This window comes from Rhipicephalus microplus, chromosome 2 (assembly GCF_043290135.1).
Source record: "Rhipicephalus microplus isolate Deutch F79 chromosome 2, USDA_Rmic, whole genome shotgun sequence".
Taxonomy (NCBI): domain Eukaryota; kingdom Metazoa; phylum Arthropoda; class Arachnida; order Ixodida; family Ixodidae; genus Rhipicephalus; species Rhipicephalus microplus.
This window is the reverse complement of record NC_134701.1, coordinates 190,003,044-190,021,393: the sequence shown is the minus strand read 5'-3', so window position 1 is coordinate 190,021,393 and position 18,350 is coordinate 190,003,044. Positions and strand designations below refer to the sequence as shown.

Below are 18,350 nucleotides of genomic sequence, written 5' to 3'. Positions count from 1 at the left end.
ACGACAAGCTAGACTTTAGACCGGACTGGTCCTCCATCTTAGAGAACTGTTTGACCTCACCCCTTTTTTGTTTGTATAACACGATGTGAAGAACTCTCCATGTGAGGAACTCGCGCTGTATTAGCCATTTAGTGTTTATGAGTAACGCTTGAGCGCTTACTTTCGCGACTTGATTGTACTTTTGTTCGCTTGATTTTGTCTTTATTGCACAAATACTTTATTCAATACCATGAAAAAAGCACCGGTGTAGCTCAGTGGTAGAATACTGGGCTGGCACGCAGCGGACCCGGGTTCAATCCACATTGTGCCATTGGTGCTAAGTCATGCCTGCCTAAGGCAAGTTTGGCAACAAGTTAGAAGCACCAGCATAACTCAGTGGTAGAATTATGAGCTGACACCCAAAGGACTCCGGTTCGAGCCCCACTGTGTCATCGGTGCAAGGTTACTTTTCTAAGTTTGCGAAATGTGGTTACGGGTGGCGGCAGCGGCGGACAACAACTTTGGGTGACCTGAAAAGTGATTTCACAACAGCTTTCGCTGTAAAAGTCATCTATGTATTCTTGTTTTAGCCTTCCTTTTGTCCTGATAAAATCAGCACACACAGTGGTCGAAACAATAAAAGAACGACCACTGGCAAGATCATACCGGTGCCTAAGCTATAAAACTAAGACGAAAGCTAACAAACCGAAAGCAAACACTGAAAAGGAGCCCTTAGGAAGCGTGGATTACATTTGTGGAGGGTGTTCATTACCGTCATTCTGATATCGCTAAGTCCTTTGCTGACGTCAAATACCCTTAGGAGTGCACGCTTTCGCGCGACAGCTAATTAGATGATTATGTGCGAAATTTCTAAGCTGAATATGAAAAAATTGTGTATTCCACAAAAAGCCCTTATCCCCAAGAGAAAAGAAAACCAAAACTTATCGCTGTCATATCAATAGGTTAATCTAAGAAACATTATTGCAGCCTCAACGAAAAGAGCGAATGTCTGTAATTGTGACCCGATTCTATTCCTCTACTGCTTACTGCCAGAAAGGTAATTAACGCAGTGACTCGTCGTATAACTGGGCTTTCTGACGCTCACCCCGTGCCGCATTCTCTGGCATCCGAGCTATTTGATCTTTGACAAAACGCCGGACTAAATTCGCTTTTGAATATTTTTAGGAGATACTAACGGAGGCCATCTTTCGGAAACATCATAGCGCAATGACATAAACGTAAATATATACGGTGATAAAGAATAAGATGGAGGCACACTATACGTGCCGTCCGTCAACTTCTCGCTCGTTATTCTCTACCGCAACCGCTAATCAGCGATTGTTTTCCGCTTCTTCTCGGCACAGGCAACGACAGTAGTGAAGGACTCCTTGATTATTGCGACCCCGCCTTTTCATTCACGCGTTCCTAAAGAACGTGACTAGGGCCGGTATTACAAGGTTCGACGACATGGCCATGCATCAATGGGTTGCGTTGCGGTCACCAGCGCCTGGACAGACTATTGTTCGCTGGCCTGCAATCACTTCGTCCAGAAAGAGAGCTTCAGCCAGCTTCCCAAGATAGCGCAAGCGTGGAAGCCATATTGGTTTCCGCTGATGTCGTGAACCACTGGTTTAGTTTGGTGCATATGAAATGCATGAACTGTTATTTGTTCATAGGGTTATTATGCTGTAAAGTAGGCAGCCGTCGACATTATATCATCGTGGATGTTGAAGAAAGTAGATACAGCGAAAAAAAACAGACACGTAACAGTATTTGGAAGATGTAATAGCATAAACGAAGAAATACTAGGAACGGAAAAGAGATAACATGCTAGATACTTAGCTTACAGCAGTTGTACGATGAGCGTCTATAGCCCGTCTTTTTTTTTACCATTCCTGCTGTGTTTCTGCGTATAACTTTACAATATGTTGCACCATGCTGGGCCAGCACATCAACATATTGACATTTGCAAGAAGCGTCCACATATAACTGAATTTCTCAAAAGAGGCTGCAAGACGCAGTGTATAGGATAAATATAGGAAGGAAAAGGAAGGAGGAAGAAAGTTTAAGCGGAAAGACAGGGAGGTTAGCCAGTTCTTAGATAGGAATGAATTCCAAGTACAAAGCATTAGCATGCATTGGCAACATCTAAATAAACACAACTTACATTTCCTGTTTGTTAAGTGGAAAGGTTGAGCAGTAACATTCAAGGGCTATGTTCAAGAGCTATTCACATATTTTTTTAGAAAATATATGTTTTTATTTTCAAGTGCGACACTTCGATCATGGATGTGCTTGCAATCATTTGTTCGTGCGTAAGAGAAGGAATCCATCGTTCTTGCTTGAAGAAAGTTAGGTCCTGCTTTTGCAGCAGTCCCATGCATCGAGAAAACTTGCATGGCTGCCACGTCTGGTTTTAAATAACTGAATGACCGACATGTACCAGAAGAGTTATATTTTGTTGTGGAAAGAAGTAATAATTAGCTATGAACCAATGATAGTCAATGCGTCCACAAATATAATACCACTCATTTTAAACCATGCCGCGACGAAATGGTGCTCCATTTCGCATTGTTGCTATTTCCAACGTGGCTAATTACAGCGAAAGCTTTTATAAGATCATAACCCGAATCACCCGCCACACTTTGGTAGCTAGTACAAGGAAATTATAATTATTTATGGCGGAGTAGGTACCAATCAAGTGTGCTTCTCGCATTTACCCAAAGAATGTTTAGACTAATGGCTTGGAAAGGTTGCTTTTCTAGCTTCTGCTGTGACTGTGCTGCGTTCCGCGCAGGCCTGGCGTTTTTAGGGGCGGAACTCCTTAGGACACGCCAGTAGGTCATAATCACTGCATTTAAGTGGAACATCTCTAATCTTTGCTAGGTTCTTCATGTAAGACTGGGGTATCATCACATGTACAGGCAAGCCAGCCAGACTCTTGATCAGCAGCTACTTTTTGGCCGAGTACAAAGACCGTACTCCAGCACAAAACTTTCGTATCTGTTCATTCTTGATGATATCACTTTCTCATTGATAGCAGAGATTATCTCAGATGCCATGCGATTCGGCTGCACTTTCCAGAAGGAGTCCTCGGGTGCAATTAGTCTGAACACCGCCGGCATCCCCGAAGCTCGGTTCTTGTGATGGCTGACCACCGTGTAAGCTCCCTCGTTTTCCTTTGGTGCTTCTGTATCCATCTGTGCCATGTCATTAATGAAGTATGTCAATGCGGCGTCATGGTTGTCAACCTCTTCTCCCTCCTCTGTATGCCTCTTCTTACAATGCGAGGCCTCGCTGTTTTCTGTATGGGACGTTGCTATCGTTGCTGTTCCTGCAGCAACATTAGGTCGAGTGGAATGAATAAGTGGTGCTCCGCTTGACGCTAGCGGCATCTTGTTGTCCCTCATGCCCGGGCTTTGCCAGGTATGTGGCACGGGCCCACTAAGGGGCAATTTTGAACTCGGTGCGTAGTGAAATTCCGACTGCCCGATGTGTAGCTGCCACTATGTAGACAGTCCACCCATCACACACACCGTAAAAAGATCCCGAACTCATTATAATAACAGAATATACGAAAAGTCGTATGGGCGAATGAATGATTGTAGGCGCATCGAAACGCAATGATGTACAAGTGAGGCTAGTGCTCACTGCCATCCTTCTACGCAGGGGAAGAAGTAGCACTACGTAGCTCATGAACCAAATATTTTCTAAATCTGGTCGCTCTTAAGGGGACGAGTGATTCAATAACAAAAAAAGACGGGTCTAGTGGCTAAGGTACTCGGCTGCTGACCCGCAGGGCGCGGGTTCGAATCCCGGCTGCGGCGGCTGCATTTCCGATGGAGGCGGAAATGTTGTAGGCCCGTGTACTCAGATTTGGGTGCACGTTAAAGAACCCCAGGTGGTCGAAATTTCCGGAGCCCTCCACTACGGCGTCTCTCATAATCAAATGGTGGTTTTGGGACGTTAAACCCCAGAAATCAATCAATCAATAACAAAAAAGACGGACTTATTTGTAGCCTGGGGCAACAAAGTTTTGGCTGTATATATAGGCTGGTATGCTGATTTCAAATATGTCATTCATTTTATAGTAAGTTCGAAGGGACCGCCTAACCCTATGGGGGATCAGTGAGCCAGAATTCGTAGGACACGTGCCAGTAACGCTGCGAATAAGAACCGTTTTTCATTCACGATTCAAAAGGATCCCAGCCTGCCTGCCGGATCGGCATGACACGGCACTGACACACACCGGATGACCAAAATCCACTCTTCTTAGGGGACGCCCCAAACCAGCGTGACTTCTGCTTTGCAGCACTCGCGGATGAAGTAGAACACCATCGCGCCTTGCGCGGCCGTCCTCGCATCCCATCACCCTCCCTCTTATCAGCTGGCCATTTTGGTCAGATTTGGGTGCATGTTAAATAACCCCAGTTGGTTGAAATTTCCGGAGCCCTCCACTACAGCGTCTCTCATAATCATATCGTGGTTTTGGGACGTTAAACCCCACAAATCAATCAGATCTTAGGGTAGAATTCATGATATTGCCACGTTCATTTCCTCGAGTTTTATTATCGCCTCATTACATTATGTTCAGCGCAAACCACGCCGACAATCTTCGAGGATCTTCGAGGCTGTAGTAGATTGTTTTTTTTAAGACTACGCCCACTTTGCGAATATTAGAGATTATTCAGAAATTTACGTGGCTGCTAGCGATAACGCTAGAATATTCGAAGGCACGTGTCTAAATAGCGCCGCTTTGTGCCGCTTGTAACGGCCGACGCTTTGCTCGCCGCTAAAAGTTCCAGTGTCTTGCTGTAATCTGACTTTCCTTTTACGTGACCTCAAGTTCAGCTCTTTTCGTCCACGTCATGACCCGTGACAATATGCGAGTGGATTTAGATAAGTATCGGTCATTAGCTGCCACCAAGTGACAGCTTGGGTTCTCATAAATTGTTGTTGGGCCCAGTGAAACACCATCGGGCCAGACAAAAAGCCTCATTTGTCTCATCGTAGCCCATTAGCCTGTCCTATACTGCGTAAACTACGAGGGTTGTGTGGCACCATGACTTACTTTAAGTCACGTCTGTGCCTCGTTCTTCCTATGGCTTTACCCATTTTTTTTCTATTAACCACCTGGTGTGATTCTATCGAGGTTGTGAAACTTTATAGTGTCCATCTTAACACCAGCTTTGGAGCTTCACGAGTGTTTTTACAACTGCGTGCAGGAAACCAACGTGCTAAGGAACCTGGGCGGCTTCATCGGCATGTACATCGGCCTGTCGTTCCTGGTCGTTTTCCAAGTCCTCGACGTCTTGGTCGTCGGCACGCTGCGGCTCTGGAAGATGCTACGCATAAGTGCACTTGAGTGCCGCGAGGTGGCGCTCTTGCCCGAACGGGTGCAATCCAGGGCCGCTGTACACAACTGGTGCATGTCAACTTCATTGATGTCCTCACGTTCATACTATGCTCATAACTTACACATTGGGAAGCTTCGACAAAGCAGCACAATATTCGGTGCAGCTCATGTTCTGTAACGCATTCAATATTTCACGCCTCGGTGGCATTTTCTTTACGTCAAGCCATAACGAAGTGGTATAGGTATACATCAGACCTTGAGAAAAAAAAACAGCTGAGCCAGGCAAAATAAATAATTAAATAATTATTAAACCCACCTGTCCTTTGGTTGTTGTTGTTGTTATTTTATTTGTCGGGTTCAGCTGTATTTTCTTTTTCCAGTGCGAAAAGTCATGAACTCCCGTTCTCGGTGGTTTCAGGTGACCCTGAGTCAAATGCTAGCGCCGTTATCATGGCAATTGAAACGAGACGTCCGTGCAATCAGCCCATAAGTTCTCAAAAGACGGACGATGGAAGTCTACGCTTCGCCTTCAAGAGTACAACGCGACAGCGTAATCGGGGCTTAGTCGCATAGCCTTTTTTAGTGGACCCCTCAACCTTGCTTCAAGTAAAAAAAAAACATATTTGAGCGTGAAAAGTGGCTATTTCATACGATCCTAGAATTCCTACGACAAGTACAGTTGCGAAGTGCCCACTATGACATATTTCTACCTTTTGCCAATATACGAACTACCCATTACGTAAAGCAACACCTGAACTTGCTCCACTACTCACGTTATTGATGCTGTTCCAGATAATGATCATTAATTATACCTGTGCACACTGTGAGTGGTGGACATTTAAAAAAATCACTCTTGGCGCGACTCGCATGTTTTAACGTTTGTATGTCTGTCTGTCTGTTATAATCGCACCATCTGTCCTCTTTAATTGTCAACTATACGAAAACCACTAATGCCATCAAGCGATATTATTTCCAAAGACGTATACACAACGCCATCTAATGAGCAATTCTTGAAACTGACTAGACTGCTACAACATACTGCGAGAGAACAACCCACACCCTAAGGAGCTTCGTTTTTAAAACATACCACCCACCCTTGGTGGTACATGGATTGTGTGGAATCCACCATCAGTGATCACACACATGCTGTTCCGAGCATGCACAAAGAATGTACTAACACATCTATCGCTTTGGTAGGTGTGTGAAGATCATCTGTAAGCCAGGGCAATCCCAGTCCAGCACTCGTTTAATGTAATGAAGGAACCAACAGCGTTAGTTTTGTCATCTTAGGTCCAGTGAAACCAGTAAGAAGTGTACCAAATATTTATTTTAATTTAATTATTTAAGGATACCATCAATCCCGTCAGGGATTTTCACAGGAGTAAACTTACAAAGAATAAAAACGTTGTGATACATACTAACATAATTTTACATAACATCTAAAGGGTTTCAAAAATTACAATTCAAGATATTCAAGAGGTTGTACGCGAAAAGTCAACGCTTTTGCTTTTTTTAAAGTTATCATAAGCTGTTTGAAGCAAACTCGAATGTGCGCGAGACGTTTCCACACGAATCGAAAAAGGACGGCGAGAAATCACATGCAGCCGCTTGGCGTAGGCTGTCTCGGATATCATGAGACATTTCACTCTCATTTCTATAGCATTTCAATTGCACGCGTTCACAGATGGACAACAAACGCGAGCGGCAGAATCTTAAATGAGCACGCCTTCTTTACGTGAGCACACGTACATGTGTTTGAAAAGAACTGAATATCAAAAAAAGCGATAACAGCTTGCGGCAATAATGACGTCTCTAATTCTGCCTTTAATTCATCCACCCCCCCCCCCCCACTGCTATTGTCCCGTTCATAGGATTTCGCATCTCAAGTGAAGAATACAGGCCAAACGAAAAAACACCAAATCACTATAATTATTCTTCTACATAAATCAAAGGCACTGACAAAATCGGCCATTCAGCTCTGTTATAACGACGTAAAATTGCACTTCATGCGCGATTGGCGTTATAAAAAATATGCAAATTATAACTTTTTCCTTATAAAAATACGCCAATAGGATCACGTCAGAGGCATAACACATTTGTCAAGCTTCACCATTCGAAGGAAGACACAACGCATTGAGCGTCAAAGCTTGAGACCAAGATACGTAAAATGAAGTTTCGGAAGCACAAGCAAGACATCCATGCATATTATGTGGTTTACTGAACGCGAAAGTGATTCGTCTTATTAGCCGTGAATATACGTATCTCCAAATTGAACAAATTGCTTGAGCCACGAAACTGAAACCTACGCACAGAAAGCTGGCCGAAGCTCATTTTGAGAATGAGCGCTTCGGCTAAAGCTTCTGAACCGAAGATGCGAAAGGCGTATACTCTTAACAGCGACTGAGAGTTCGCCTGTCTTGCTTCGGCATGAGTTGGCAGTCTCAAACCATGACCAACGGTAATAGTGCACTTTGATAACGATTGCGGAATGTGGTTGCGTGGAGACTGCACAAAATTTGAAAATTGAATCAATTACAACGATCTCCTATTCAAATGACGCAGTAGTGGTTAATGCACCAATCGGCCAATTCGTTGTTGCCTCCTCGCTGGTACAACAGGCTGAGGTTGAAAGCTATCTCCCGTCGCAGGTCAAATACCTCTGGCATCTCCTGCACAGCCGGTGGTGCGGCGAGTGCCCGTTGATACATGTTGACAGCCATGTGCGGGTAGCCCAGCTCGTGAAGAGCGCGGCCAACGTTAAAAAGGGCCTCCTGACAATCACTGCCTCGAGCACGCAAATAGCGGCACAAGAAGGTCATCCCTTGAGTGGCCAGCCAGTAAAACTTCCTTGGAGACTTCTGAACCCCTGCAGACTTTCGGCCCCCTGGACAATTTTGGTTTAGTGTCAACTGTTGTCCCGCCAAACGCATTAGGCTTATGCCTGAGCACAGCAACAGCATTGGCTCTTCCTTTCCGACATGGCGAAGAAGTTGCGTGTACTCTGCCAGAGCGTGCTTGTAGTTCGCACAGAGAAAAGCGTTGTGAGCGACGAGCACACCAAGTGGCAGGCTATTCTCGTGCTTGTATAATAGCCGGAGGTAGAATCCCTTCTTACGCCACGCCGGTATTTGGTTGGCCACGAGACCCAGCAAATTCCACGCACGTACTTGGTCCGGATACTTGAGCACCATGGCACGGATGATGGCAAAGCTGTGCTCTACGTGGTCTGGGTCCTGGTAATGGGCTAGAAAGCTCAAGAACTCCAGCTCCTCAGTGCTCGTTGCGTCTTTATTGAACATGGGCGCGACGAGAACTTCCGTCGCGACTTGTCTCAGGTCGTCCATGCGGCCGGTCTCTTGCAGTGCTCGGTAGAGCTCGAGGAAGCATGCCTGCAGTTCGTCGACAGATACACCACTCTCCATTGTGAGCCAGCCCGGTGTGAAGCCGCGTTTCTCATGCAGTTCACGTAGTACCTTCATGCGACTCAAGTGATACGTATTTGAGTACACCGCATCGTATTCTTCTGCCGAACAGACAGACAAACAGTGTGCCCGCACCAGCGTCATGGCCGATTCAATAAAAGCCTCACGCTGTCCGGAATCCCACAATAGCCACGCCTGACAAAGCAGCACGGACGCTGAATCCTGCTGCTGCTCTGGCGTGCTGTCCTTGGTGTCCTGCAGCTGTCGGGAATCGGTGGCGAGACAGTCGATGGCCTGGTCCCGAAGCCCCTGCGCGTCCAACAGCTGGCCCAGGGAGAGGCGGGACGGTGCGTGGCGTGGTGCAAGCTCGCACGTGCGTTCGTACGCCTTTGTCGCCTCTTGGTGGCGGCCGAGTCGCTTCAGGCATTCAGCGTATAGGAGCCAAACGGCCGCCGTCCCATAGTTGCAAGTGCGCACAAGCATGCGCAGCAGCGGTAGTGCATCGTTCTCGAATTCCGCTTCCATGAAGGCTTCAGCCACATTCAGCGAAAAATCGCCAGACTTTTCGGGGTCCAGCTCACGCTTCATTTCTCTCACAAGATCCATAACAAGATGCCGCCCACCCAGGTGTATTACACAAACCACAAGCTTCGTCTTTATGTCAATACAAAGCTCAGCAGGCACCAGGCATCTCTCAAAGGCGTCGAGAGAGTCTTCAAATAGTTCTGCGGTGATTGCTTTGTGCCCCTCCGGCAGCGGCAGCAGCTGAACTCCGCAATGATCGTGAAGCACTAGCAGGGCAGCCGAGTGCATTTTCAGCGTCAGTTGCATCTCCAGCAGCGTGTGGATGTCTTCAGCTGTGATGTGCGCGGGAAACTTAGTGGCGGCATCCAGGAGAACTCGCACAGCCGAAGGCAGGTTTTGACGACTGCGGAAGACATCCACAAGGTGTCGCGACAGCTGCAGGCACTCGTCAGGTTCCTCTATTCGACGTGCGAGGGCTGCGCATGAAACAAGCGCTCGATGTTCGTCACCCAGCTGCTCATACAGCGCACACAGTAAGCGCCGCATTTCCAAGTCGTGCGGATCAACCCTAAGAGCCCTAATCAGACACAAAGCCGCTTTACGGACGAGACCCTGCTCCAGGCAAAGCTGCGCCAACCGGCTCCACTCGGAGGCGTCCTGCGTACCCAAGTAGGCCGCGATCAAGCCGAACTGCAACGATCGATTCGGATCTCGTAGCTCCTCGTAGATCATGGCGAGCGTCTGGAAGGGAAGCGGCGAAGTGGGCGCAAGCCGGACAATCTCGAGGCACATCTTGACAGCGTCCTCATAACGGCCTCGAGCGAAGCACATGTTCGCCTCACCCATTAGTCCCCGAAGATAACGCGGCAACCTTTTCGCAACGTTTCTTGTTTCGTGGAGGCGATTCTCGACGACGTTTTCTTCCAGCGCGTCATCCTCTTCGGATTCTTCATCTTCGGAGGCGAGGAACGAATCCACACATTCTACTAATCTGTCAATCGTGGTCTCCGCGGCCGTGCCCGTGGAATCTAGCATCTCGCACTGCCCTTCGTCATCGTCCGTGTCAGTCGCGTCACTGTACTCCGATGTCTGCGGGGTCGTTTCGTCACTCACCCAGCTCTCCGATGAGCTGTCATCGTACAGCAAGTCGCCTTGATGCAGATAGCTAGTTAATGCTATGTACTCATCTCTCTGGTCGTCGCTCATTTCGCCGAGACTGGGCTTGAACGAATCCGTCTCGTCTGACACCACCGCTGCTTGTTCATGATCACGATGATACCTGTACAGTGGCGACCACCCACAACAAAAAAGTGGTGAAGAGCGAAATAGGCGTGATCGTATTTTATCACGCATTAGCATCAAACACTCTTATTACACCTAAAACTGTGTCACAAAGTTTGTCGAATGCACCTACGTCGCCATTTACATTATTCTATTTAGCAGTGGCAATGTTGGCAACTCGGGCCACTCCATAACGTGGACTCAAGCGAACAGCTTCTATTAAAATTATATTGCGTGCCGCAGGTGGCCGCGCATTGTACACAGTAAGTGGGATTCCCTGTTATACAAAAAAGAAGTCTTGTTAGGTGTATGATCCAGCTAACCCGGGAAATAGCAGACGCGGACCGAGTTACCAAAAGCCGAGAGGCTTGCGTCAGCCATCATTCTGTGAAGCTTTACGACAAGGAGCTCGGTTCAACAGTCGGCATTGCAAACCTTCACTTCAATTTTTCAGTTTTACAGACAAACCAACTGATACTTTTTCCCATATATACCACTGACGTAGTCACTTTCTTTCATATATACGTGCTTTGATCATTATACGTACAAGTTCAGACTAAGTGCGCACCTTGTCTTATTGTTACTTCAGTCGCTTTTTTTTTTGCACTTAAACTCTCTCAAACTCTGTTAAACTCTGTTATCAATACCTTAGTGACCGAATGTGAGAGCAAGAGAAGTTGTTGTTTACCTGTGAACATGGCTCGTACCCAGTTGAGGGGATTATCTGAGTATAAGGTGAATTTTCTCGATACTTTACGCATTGCTTCTATAGCAACGCTTGCTTGCTTGCTTGTGACTTTTTTGGCTCGTACTTACTACGGGGCATTGGCCATCAAACCAGTGGTTATTATATTGAGGATCAAATCATTTCAAATTTGAATGAGGAAAACAAATAAAACAGATATCTATGGATTATGAAATTTAACAATCCTGAAGTCACGTACGATTAAGGTTGATACAGAACTGTAATAAAAAAATTAACTGAATTTCAAAGAACTAGATTTCCAGTAGGGATAACCTAACGAAAAAATCTCGTGTCTCTAAGGAATTCGCAGACTGCTATGCAGGCTTTCCTGTTGTTGTGGCCCAAAGAAGCCCCAAGAGAAAAAAATCTAACGCTTTATTTTCTGACTAAAATTTATAAATGATTGCTTTTCCCTATTGCCAATGAAACGTCAACGCAAGAGAAAACCACAAACTCGCTGCGAGCTTCCCACTTCTTCTTCGCCTTCAAGAGTGGAACGCGACAGCGTTATCGGACCTCGTGCACATCGCCTTCTCAACCACTAGCCTGGTTTCGGTAGTTGGTGCATGCCTCAACCATGCCACAAGTAAGCGAACGTCTTTGCACGTGACATTTGCATTTTAGAGCATTCCTGGAATCCATACTGCAAGTACAGTTATTAAGGGGTCCACTGCCCTATGACTCTTTCTTTAGCGAATCAATGGGGGCCCACATGCGTCCGTACGGCAACAAGTGAACCTAGAAAGCCCTACACTTTGATGATGCCTTTGCTGATGATCATTAAATATGTCGAATACTTTTCAAAGAACTGGCCTTCAAGACACCCACTCGTCAAGAAATACAAATTGTTTGACGCATGACGTGGTCCTATGCTTCCATATTGCTTGCATTAAGGAGACTCCATCGACTGTACAGCATTGATATAGTTTTTTTTTTCAAAAAGTGTCACGAAATAGCGTGGCGCTGTGGTACAGTACAACGCTTCAAGCTTCCCACGTAGATGGCCCAAGTATTATCGCCACTCAGGCCTGCATATTTTTTATAAACTATTTACGTTGCATCTTTCTCGGTTTATCGGTCACGGACAATTTTTTTTTGCTCACAACCAACAACGCTGACGCCGGCACCGGATTTCTGCTAAACAAATTCTATACCGCTTCGCGTTAAAAGTAACCACGATAAGTTTTGCGGTATATATAAAATAATTAATAAAACCACGCACAGCCGCTATTTCTTTTTTAAAAACTAATTTCCTTCGGACCACACTAGCTAGTGTAGTTCTATATTACCCTTCGTTGACAACTGAAGTACGGCACCCTGATCAACATCCAAGTGATACTGGTGAAAGCCGACCAGAATACAGTCATTTCCAGGTTCAGTTAACTTCACATAATTTCACTGACCGACTGACTTATCCTGGCAAGTGTCGAAGCGCAATGATGACGCAATAGAGTTGAAGAGACCATGCCCTGGAAAGTCCGGTGTCGGTGTCGACATCGTTTGCTGTGAGCGAAAAAAGACCATTGTTCGTGACATAAAAATCTCCATTGGCACAATTAATAAGAAACAGTGCATACTAGGTGCAATATAACCCAGATCATTGCTGTGGCAACCAGGTGTTCCACTACAGAGCCTTGCCAACGGTTGGAACTGCACTGAAGATTAGGCTTTACAAACATACACGTCCTGTGAACACGCGTCAAAGCAGGGGATGTAGAATCACAGTAGGCTGAACACTGGTACAAGCGTATACACTGTCATCGGGCGTCAGATCACGTGAGTCGTGTAATGAATTGGTGGTTTAAAGCCGGCCAACCATGATGCACACACATAACATTACTGCGCATGTTCTGTTATGGGCACGTAGTGGATGCATCGCAACTTCGATAGAGTATCAAGCCTGTAACTGCTGCTAGTTTAAAGCAAGCCGCCCATTACAAAGTGCAGATGCATTGGTACGTGCATTGTCTTACACACATGTAGTGTGTGTACTGTTGTCGTAAAAATGCTGTTCAAGAGTGCGGGCAGCCAAGGGATGGCACACCAGCCCCGTGCCGTGGCATAAAAAGCGAAAAAGTAGCATTTCAAGGAGGTATACCCCCCCCCCCTCCTTCAAGTCACGGAAGTATCTTTGCCCAGCAAACAATTCTGCCTACACGCCTGAGCGGAAACCTTTACAATTTTTTACATGCTATATATACTGCATCCTGACAAAAAATTCTGTTTCAGAGGGCGGAAACCTTTGCATTTAGCCTGTATCACTAACCCCTCACTCCTGCAAAGTACAAGAACATATTTTAAACACATTTATTTTCTGGATTCTAACAGCATCCTCTACAGTACACAACATGGTTTCCGGCGCATTCAGTCCCGGGCCTCAGCTGGCAGAATTCGCACATGACATATATTTACCTCTTGACTTAGTCAATCATGCGAACGCATTATTCCCTGAATTTTCTAAAGCATTTGACACTCTCATTCATTCAAAACTACTGTATAAGCTCAATGTTTTGCTAACTATTCAGCTGCTTGTTTATTGGATCAGGAGTTTTCTTTCAAATTGTCAACAATTTGTATCTTTGAACACTTTGTATTTGTCCGAAACACAAATATCTTCCACAGTGCCCCAGGGATCCGTGCCAGGGCCCTTACTTTTCCGGTTGTATACATTGACGAGCTACCAGGCGTGGTTTCCACTGAAATTTATCTTTACGTTGATGACTGTGTTCTGTATCTCGTAACTATTTTACCTTAAAATCATCACACAGTCAGTGCTTCATTCTTCGGTTTTTGTAGGCGGTGTGAAAAGTGGAATATGAATATTAATTTTCAAAAGACAGCTGTCATGTCTCATAGTAGGCTGAAAGCCCCATAAATAAATAGCCCCGCCGTGGTGGTTTAGTGGTTAAGGTACTCGGCTGCTGACCCACAGGTCACGGGTTTGAATCCCGGCTGTTGCGGCTGCATTTCCGATGGAGGCGGAAATGTTGTAGGCCCGTGTGCTGTAAGGGATGGGGGAGCGTGGTGTAACCACGCTCCCCCATCCTACAGCACACGGGGCTACAACATACAGCAACGGGCCTACACCACGCTACCATCTTGTGGTAGCGTGGTGTAACCGGGTGGAGGAAACGAACGCTGACAAGAAGAAGATACGGAAAACAAACAGGTTTATGGCACTATTTATCCTTATTTACAGAAAAGAAAGGTTAGGGGTTTCACAACCCACGAGCGTGGTGGTTGAACCGTTACATGGTTCAGAGCGACGTCCAGCACTCTGCGGCCTTGTCGGACCTTGTCGGGCTCCTCCTCTCTGAGTGGAACACCAATCACACACACACAACAGGTGAGGGGGACGAGCATGCACGGTCCACGTGGACGTGCAATATTGAGTCGTGAACACTGCACTGCAAGGTGGTGCCAGTAGGGCTCTTCCTCCTCGTGTATGTGCCGCTAGTCGAGAGTTCCCACGATCCTGACAGCGTACATCAAAGGGTCTGCCGCACAGCTCGCCTAATTAGCGGGGTGATTTGCGGTGGCCGCCGCGGTCTCTTCCAGGAAGATGCTGTCTTTGTTGGCATCTCTCGAACGGTTAACGGCGTCTTGGTGACATGACGTCTCATCCTCCGGCTAGCACGGACAATGCCTGACGAGCATAGGCAGCCGGCCGGTCGTTCTTGATTGGGGATTAAAAGGAGCGCCGCTCTCCTGTCAGCTCTGGCGCCGGTCACAACAGACTCCTCGTCACCAGATGAATCACCTAGGTCATCAGGCACCGCTGCTGCTTGAAGGGACGACAAAAGGGTCCGCATTTGAAAGACGAGAACTCGCCTTTGCCTGCCGCATTGTCTTGGTAATTACTCAAATCTTCGACAGCGTCTGGCAGACTGAGCGCCGAAAGGATTGAGAGCCTCCCCAGTGGACCGGCTTACGCACAATGGCGTCAGACGAATTTCCAGGCCAAACTTAACAGCTCCTCCGCCGCCCGAGAAATCTCGGCTGGCCAGCGCTCCCAACCGCTGGGCACGAAGAAAATAGCTGGTGACGAGGACGATGGCCTGGCTTTGACCCTCCAGCGGCGAACTCAAAACCAACTCCCAAACCAGCCCACCATGATCGACAATAGCAAGGCGAACCACACAACACAATATCATGCCGCAGTCAAGCACCTTGGACTCGCTTAGGACCCTCCAGGCTTCTCAAGAAACGCAAACCAATTCTACTCTGAAATTTTGACAGAATTTCGTGCCGCTAAGGTACAACAATCATGGACGTGGAGATGCTTACCAAAGATGTAACATATTGCCGTGTGAGAAGCACACAATGGCAAATATAATTTGGCCCCAAATAACCAAAATAAACTCTTTAAAAACTCACTTTCTTCTGCCATCTGCCCTACAATGTTGTAACTAGTCTGATAACTCAACACTAACTTAATAATGCACAACTACATGGTTTTCACACGAATGCTGCCCGACCCTATACACAAGGTAACTGGGCGCATTCTCTAATCTCTCGTGAAACTTAGCGTAGTCATGAGTGCCTCCTTGTAGGACACCCTGACGCCAAAGAAAACTCACTCACAGCAGATCAAACTGCGTCTTAAAATTCTTAGAAATGTATGTCTAGCCTCAATGTTCGGTAAAGCGTAACGCTTTTCTCAAGAGATCACCTTGAACTCTGAACGCTCACTAAAATAACGAAAGGAAATAACCCTCACATACTAGCACGCTCGTTAACTGAATGAAGCTTCATGCCAGCCCATGTTTTTAAAGAACACTCAGGACTTTGCTGTGCGCCCTAGCACGACATCATACTCTCATCCAAAGAACGCTAGCATACTAACACACCTAACCATAGGTCCTATCGCTATAACCCAGGCACCACTAAACACACATCTGAACGTAAATGTTCACAAAGAACAACACGCAAAGAAAACAACGCCAGATGCCGTACACGTCAAGAGTACCTAACAAAACTTGAATAAGTTTAGTGCAAAAAACCTTGTATCAAATTATTTAAAGCATAAGCATTTCAAAAATCGCTTCTAGTTTTATTCCGAAACATTTAAAACCAATGCTCACCTACGCTCTTAAGACGTTCTACACTTCGCGGTACACAACAAAAGTTACGTCGCCTACAAACTACGGCTCCACTCGACAACGCCACCACGCTTTCAAAACTAGCGGGGCGTACAAATCTTCATTTACGACTGACGCGCTTTTATATCAGAGAAGCTTATGACACGCAATAGGCTGACTGATGCGGGTCAATGCGTCCGCATAACGCTTAACAACCCAACTCGAAACTTTTGCAAAGTTTAGGAAAAAGTACTACACTGAAAAACCAATTAAACAAGCCGTGAAGATGACAAAGGAATGTTACTTCAAAACCAAAAATAAGCAAACAAACATGCTTCGAAAAACATTCCTGTGTCACATTCTTCAACTTATAGCTGTCCCTGACTTTTCAGTCGTACTCGTGGTGGTCGCGGTCCTGGCAGATTTTCAGAACACCCAAGGCAACGTCGCATATGTGCTACAAGCTGAACTGCAGCGTTACGCCATATTTGCGATTTCGGCCGATTTTCGTCAATCTGGCGAAGAGGACCAGAGCAATGCGTGGGACAGAGCGGCCATGCCCTCTTTGGGCTAGCTCCTGTGCGGTGCTTATCCATTGTGGCCTTTTTCCTCGGATCCCTTTGACACTCCCGTCCCCGCAAAGCTTTAAATCTCCGGCGTGCATTCCGTCGCGCGGATGCGCGCTGTGGTCTACCCTTTCGCCACTGCTGCCTTACTTCACGCCACAAAGGCCTTTTCGTCGAATTGACCGATCAGCTACTCTCTTTTCTGTCTCCTCGATGCTTGCTTCCTCCTTTTAGGGGCGAAGCTCCTTATGGCGTGGCTTGGGCGTCCCTCGTAGTACGTAACCACCAGTGGCACATACCCGAAATAGGTATAACATTTGTCTTCCAAGGTGGTGCTGGTGAGAGATTTCTTCTGTGCGTTGTTTAACAATAAAAAATAGTGCTCAATGCACATGCCAATGGCTGCTAATGGGGAATGAGAGACAGGAACATTCGGCTTTTAGTCAACGCGCACGCTGCAATCCCCATTAGCAGCCATTGGCATGTACATTGAGCACTATCGGACAAGAAAGGGTTGCTACATTATACTCGCTGGGTGTAACCTCCTTAGTTTTAGAAAGGTTTAGCGAGCGTTGAGCCACAGGGCCATGAATACAATGAACTAGTATATACCATGAACGAATTCGAGGTGGTTAAAGGGGGGAAGCAGATACAAAGCGCAAGCCGTAAGAAATTAAAAGCTGAATCCTCCTGTCTCTCATTTCACATTAGCAGCCACTGGCATGTACATTGAGCACTATCTGACAGGAAAAGGTTGCTACGTTATACTCGCTGGGCGTAACCTCCTTGGTTTTAGAAAGGTTTAGCGAGCATTGGGCCGCAGTGCCATGAATACAGTGAACTAGTGTATACCATTAACTCAAGGTGGTTGAAGGTGGGAAGTAGACCCGAAGCGCAAGCCGTAAGCAAGTGTGCGTGTGCCACCTCTCGTTTAGTCCTTGGAATGTCCACTGAATGGCGGTGCTTCTATGTGGGGAATATATGATAAAAAGATGCGAGATGGTGGGACTTGGAGTGTTGAATAGATGGACGAACGGACACACAGACAGATGTATGGATGGACGCATGAACGGACGCAGGGGCGGATGCATGAACGAACGCAGGGACGGGTGCACGAACAGACGCATGGACGGTCACACAGACGGACGAATGCTTCGCCCCACTCTCCATCATTCACTCCGTGGATATGCTGCCATTTTTTTGCATTCCCTTTGTAGCGCGCGTACGCGTCACTCTTCTACAGCGACGTTTGCGAACGACTTTTCCCACACCGTTAGCAAATTGACCTCGGGTTGCTTCATCGGTGGAATTACAATTCAAGGGTGCTTCTGCACCACCTGCCTTAGTGTTTAGAAAAAGTGGGTAACGATTCAGAGTACTAAGTACTCTACTATG

At 46.6% G+C, this 18,350-nt stretch overlaps 2 protein-coding genes across 2 annotated transcripts in view; both read right to left on the bottom strand.

Annotated features, from left to right (window-relative positions):
• The window catches only part of LOC142793044 (uncharacterized), a 121,997-nt gene that overhangs the window by 75,320 nt on the left and 28,327 nt on the right, over positions 1-18,350 (bottom strand). The gene's annotated exons all lie outside the window — the stretch shown is intronic.
• LOC142786834 (general transcription factor 3C polypeptide 3-like) lies at positions 7,531-10,549 on the bottom strand. The gene has a single exon (XM_075884520.1). The coding sequence runs from the start codon at positions 10,486-10,488 to the stop codon at positions 7,885-7,887; it is 2,604 nt and encodes an 867-aa protein (XP_075740635.1). The 5' UTR covers positions 10,489-10,549; the 3' UTR covers positions 7,531-7,884.

Excerpts from the sequence above, each read along its gene's own strand:
- LOC142786834 (XM_075884520.1), bottom strand. The coding sequence starts at position 10,488 with ATGAGCGACGACCAGAGAGATGAGTACATAGCATTAACTAGCTATCTG.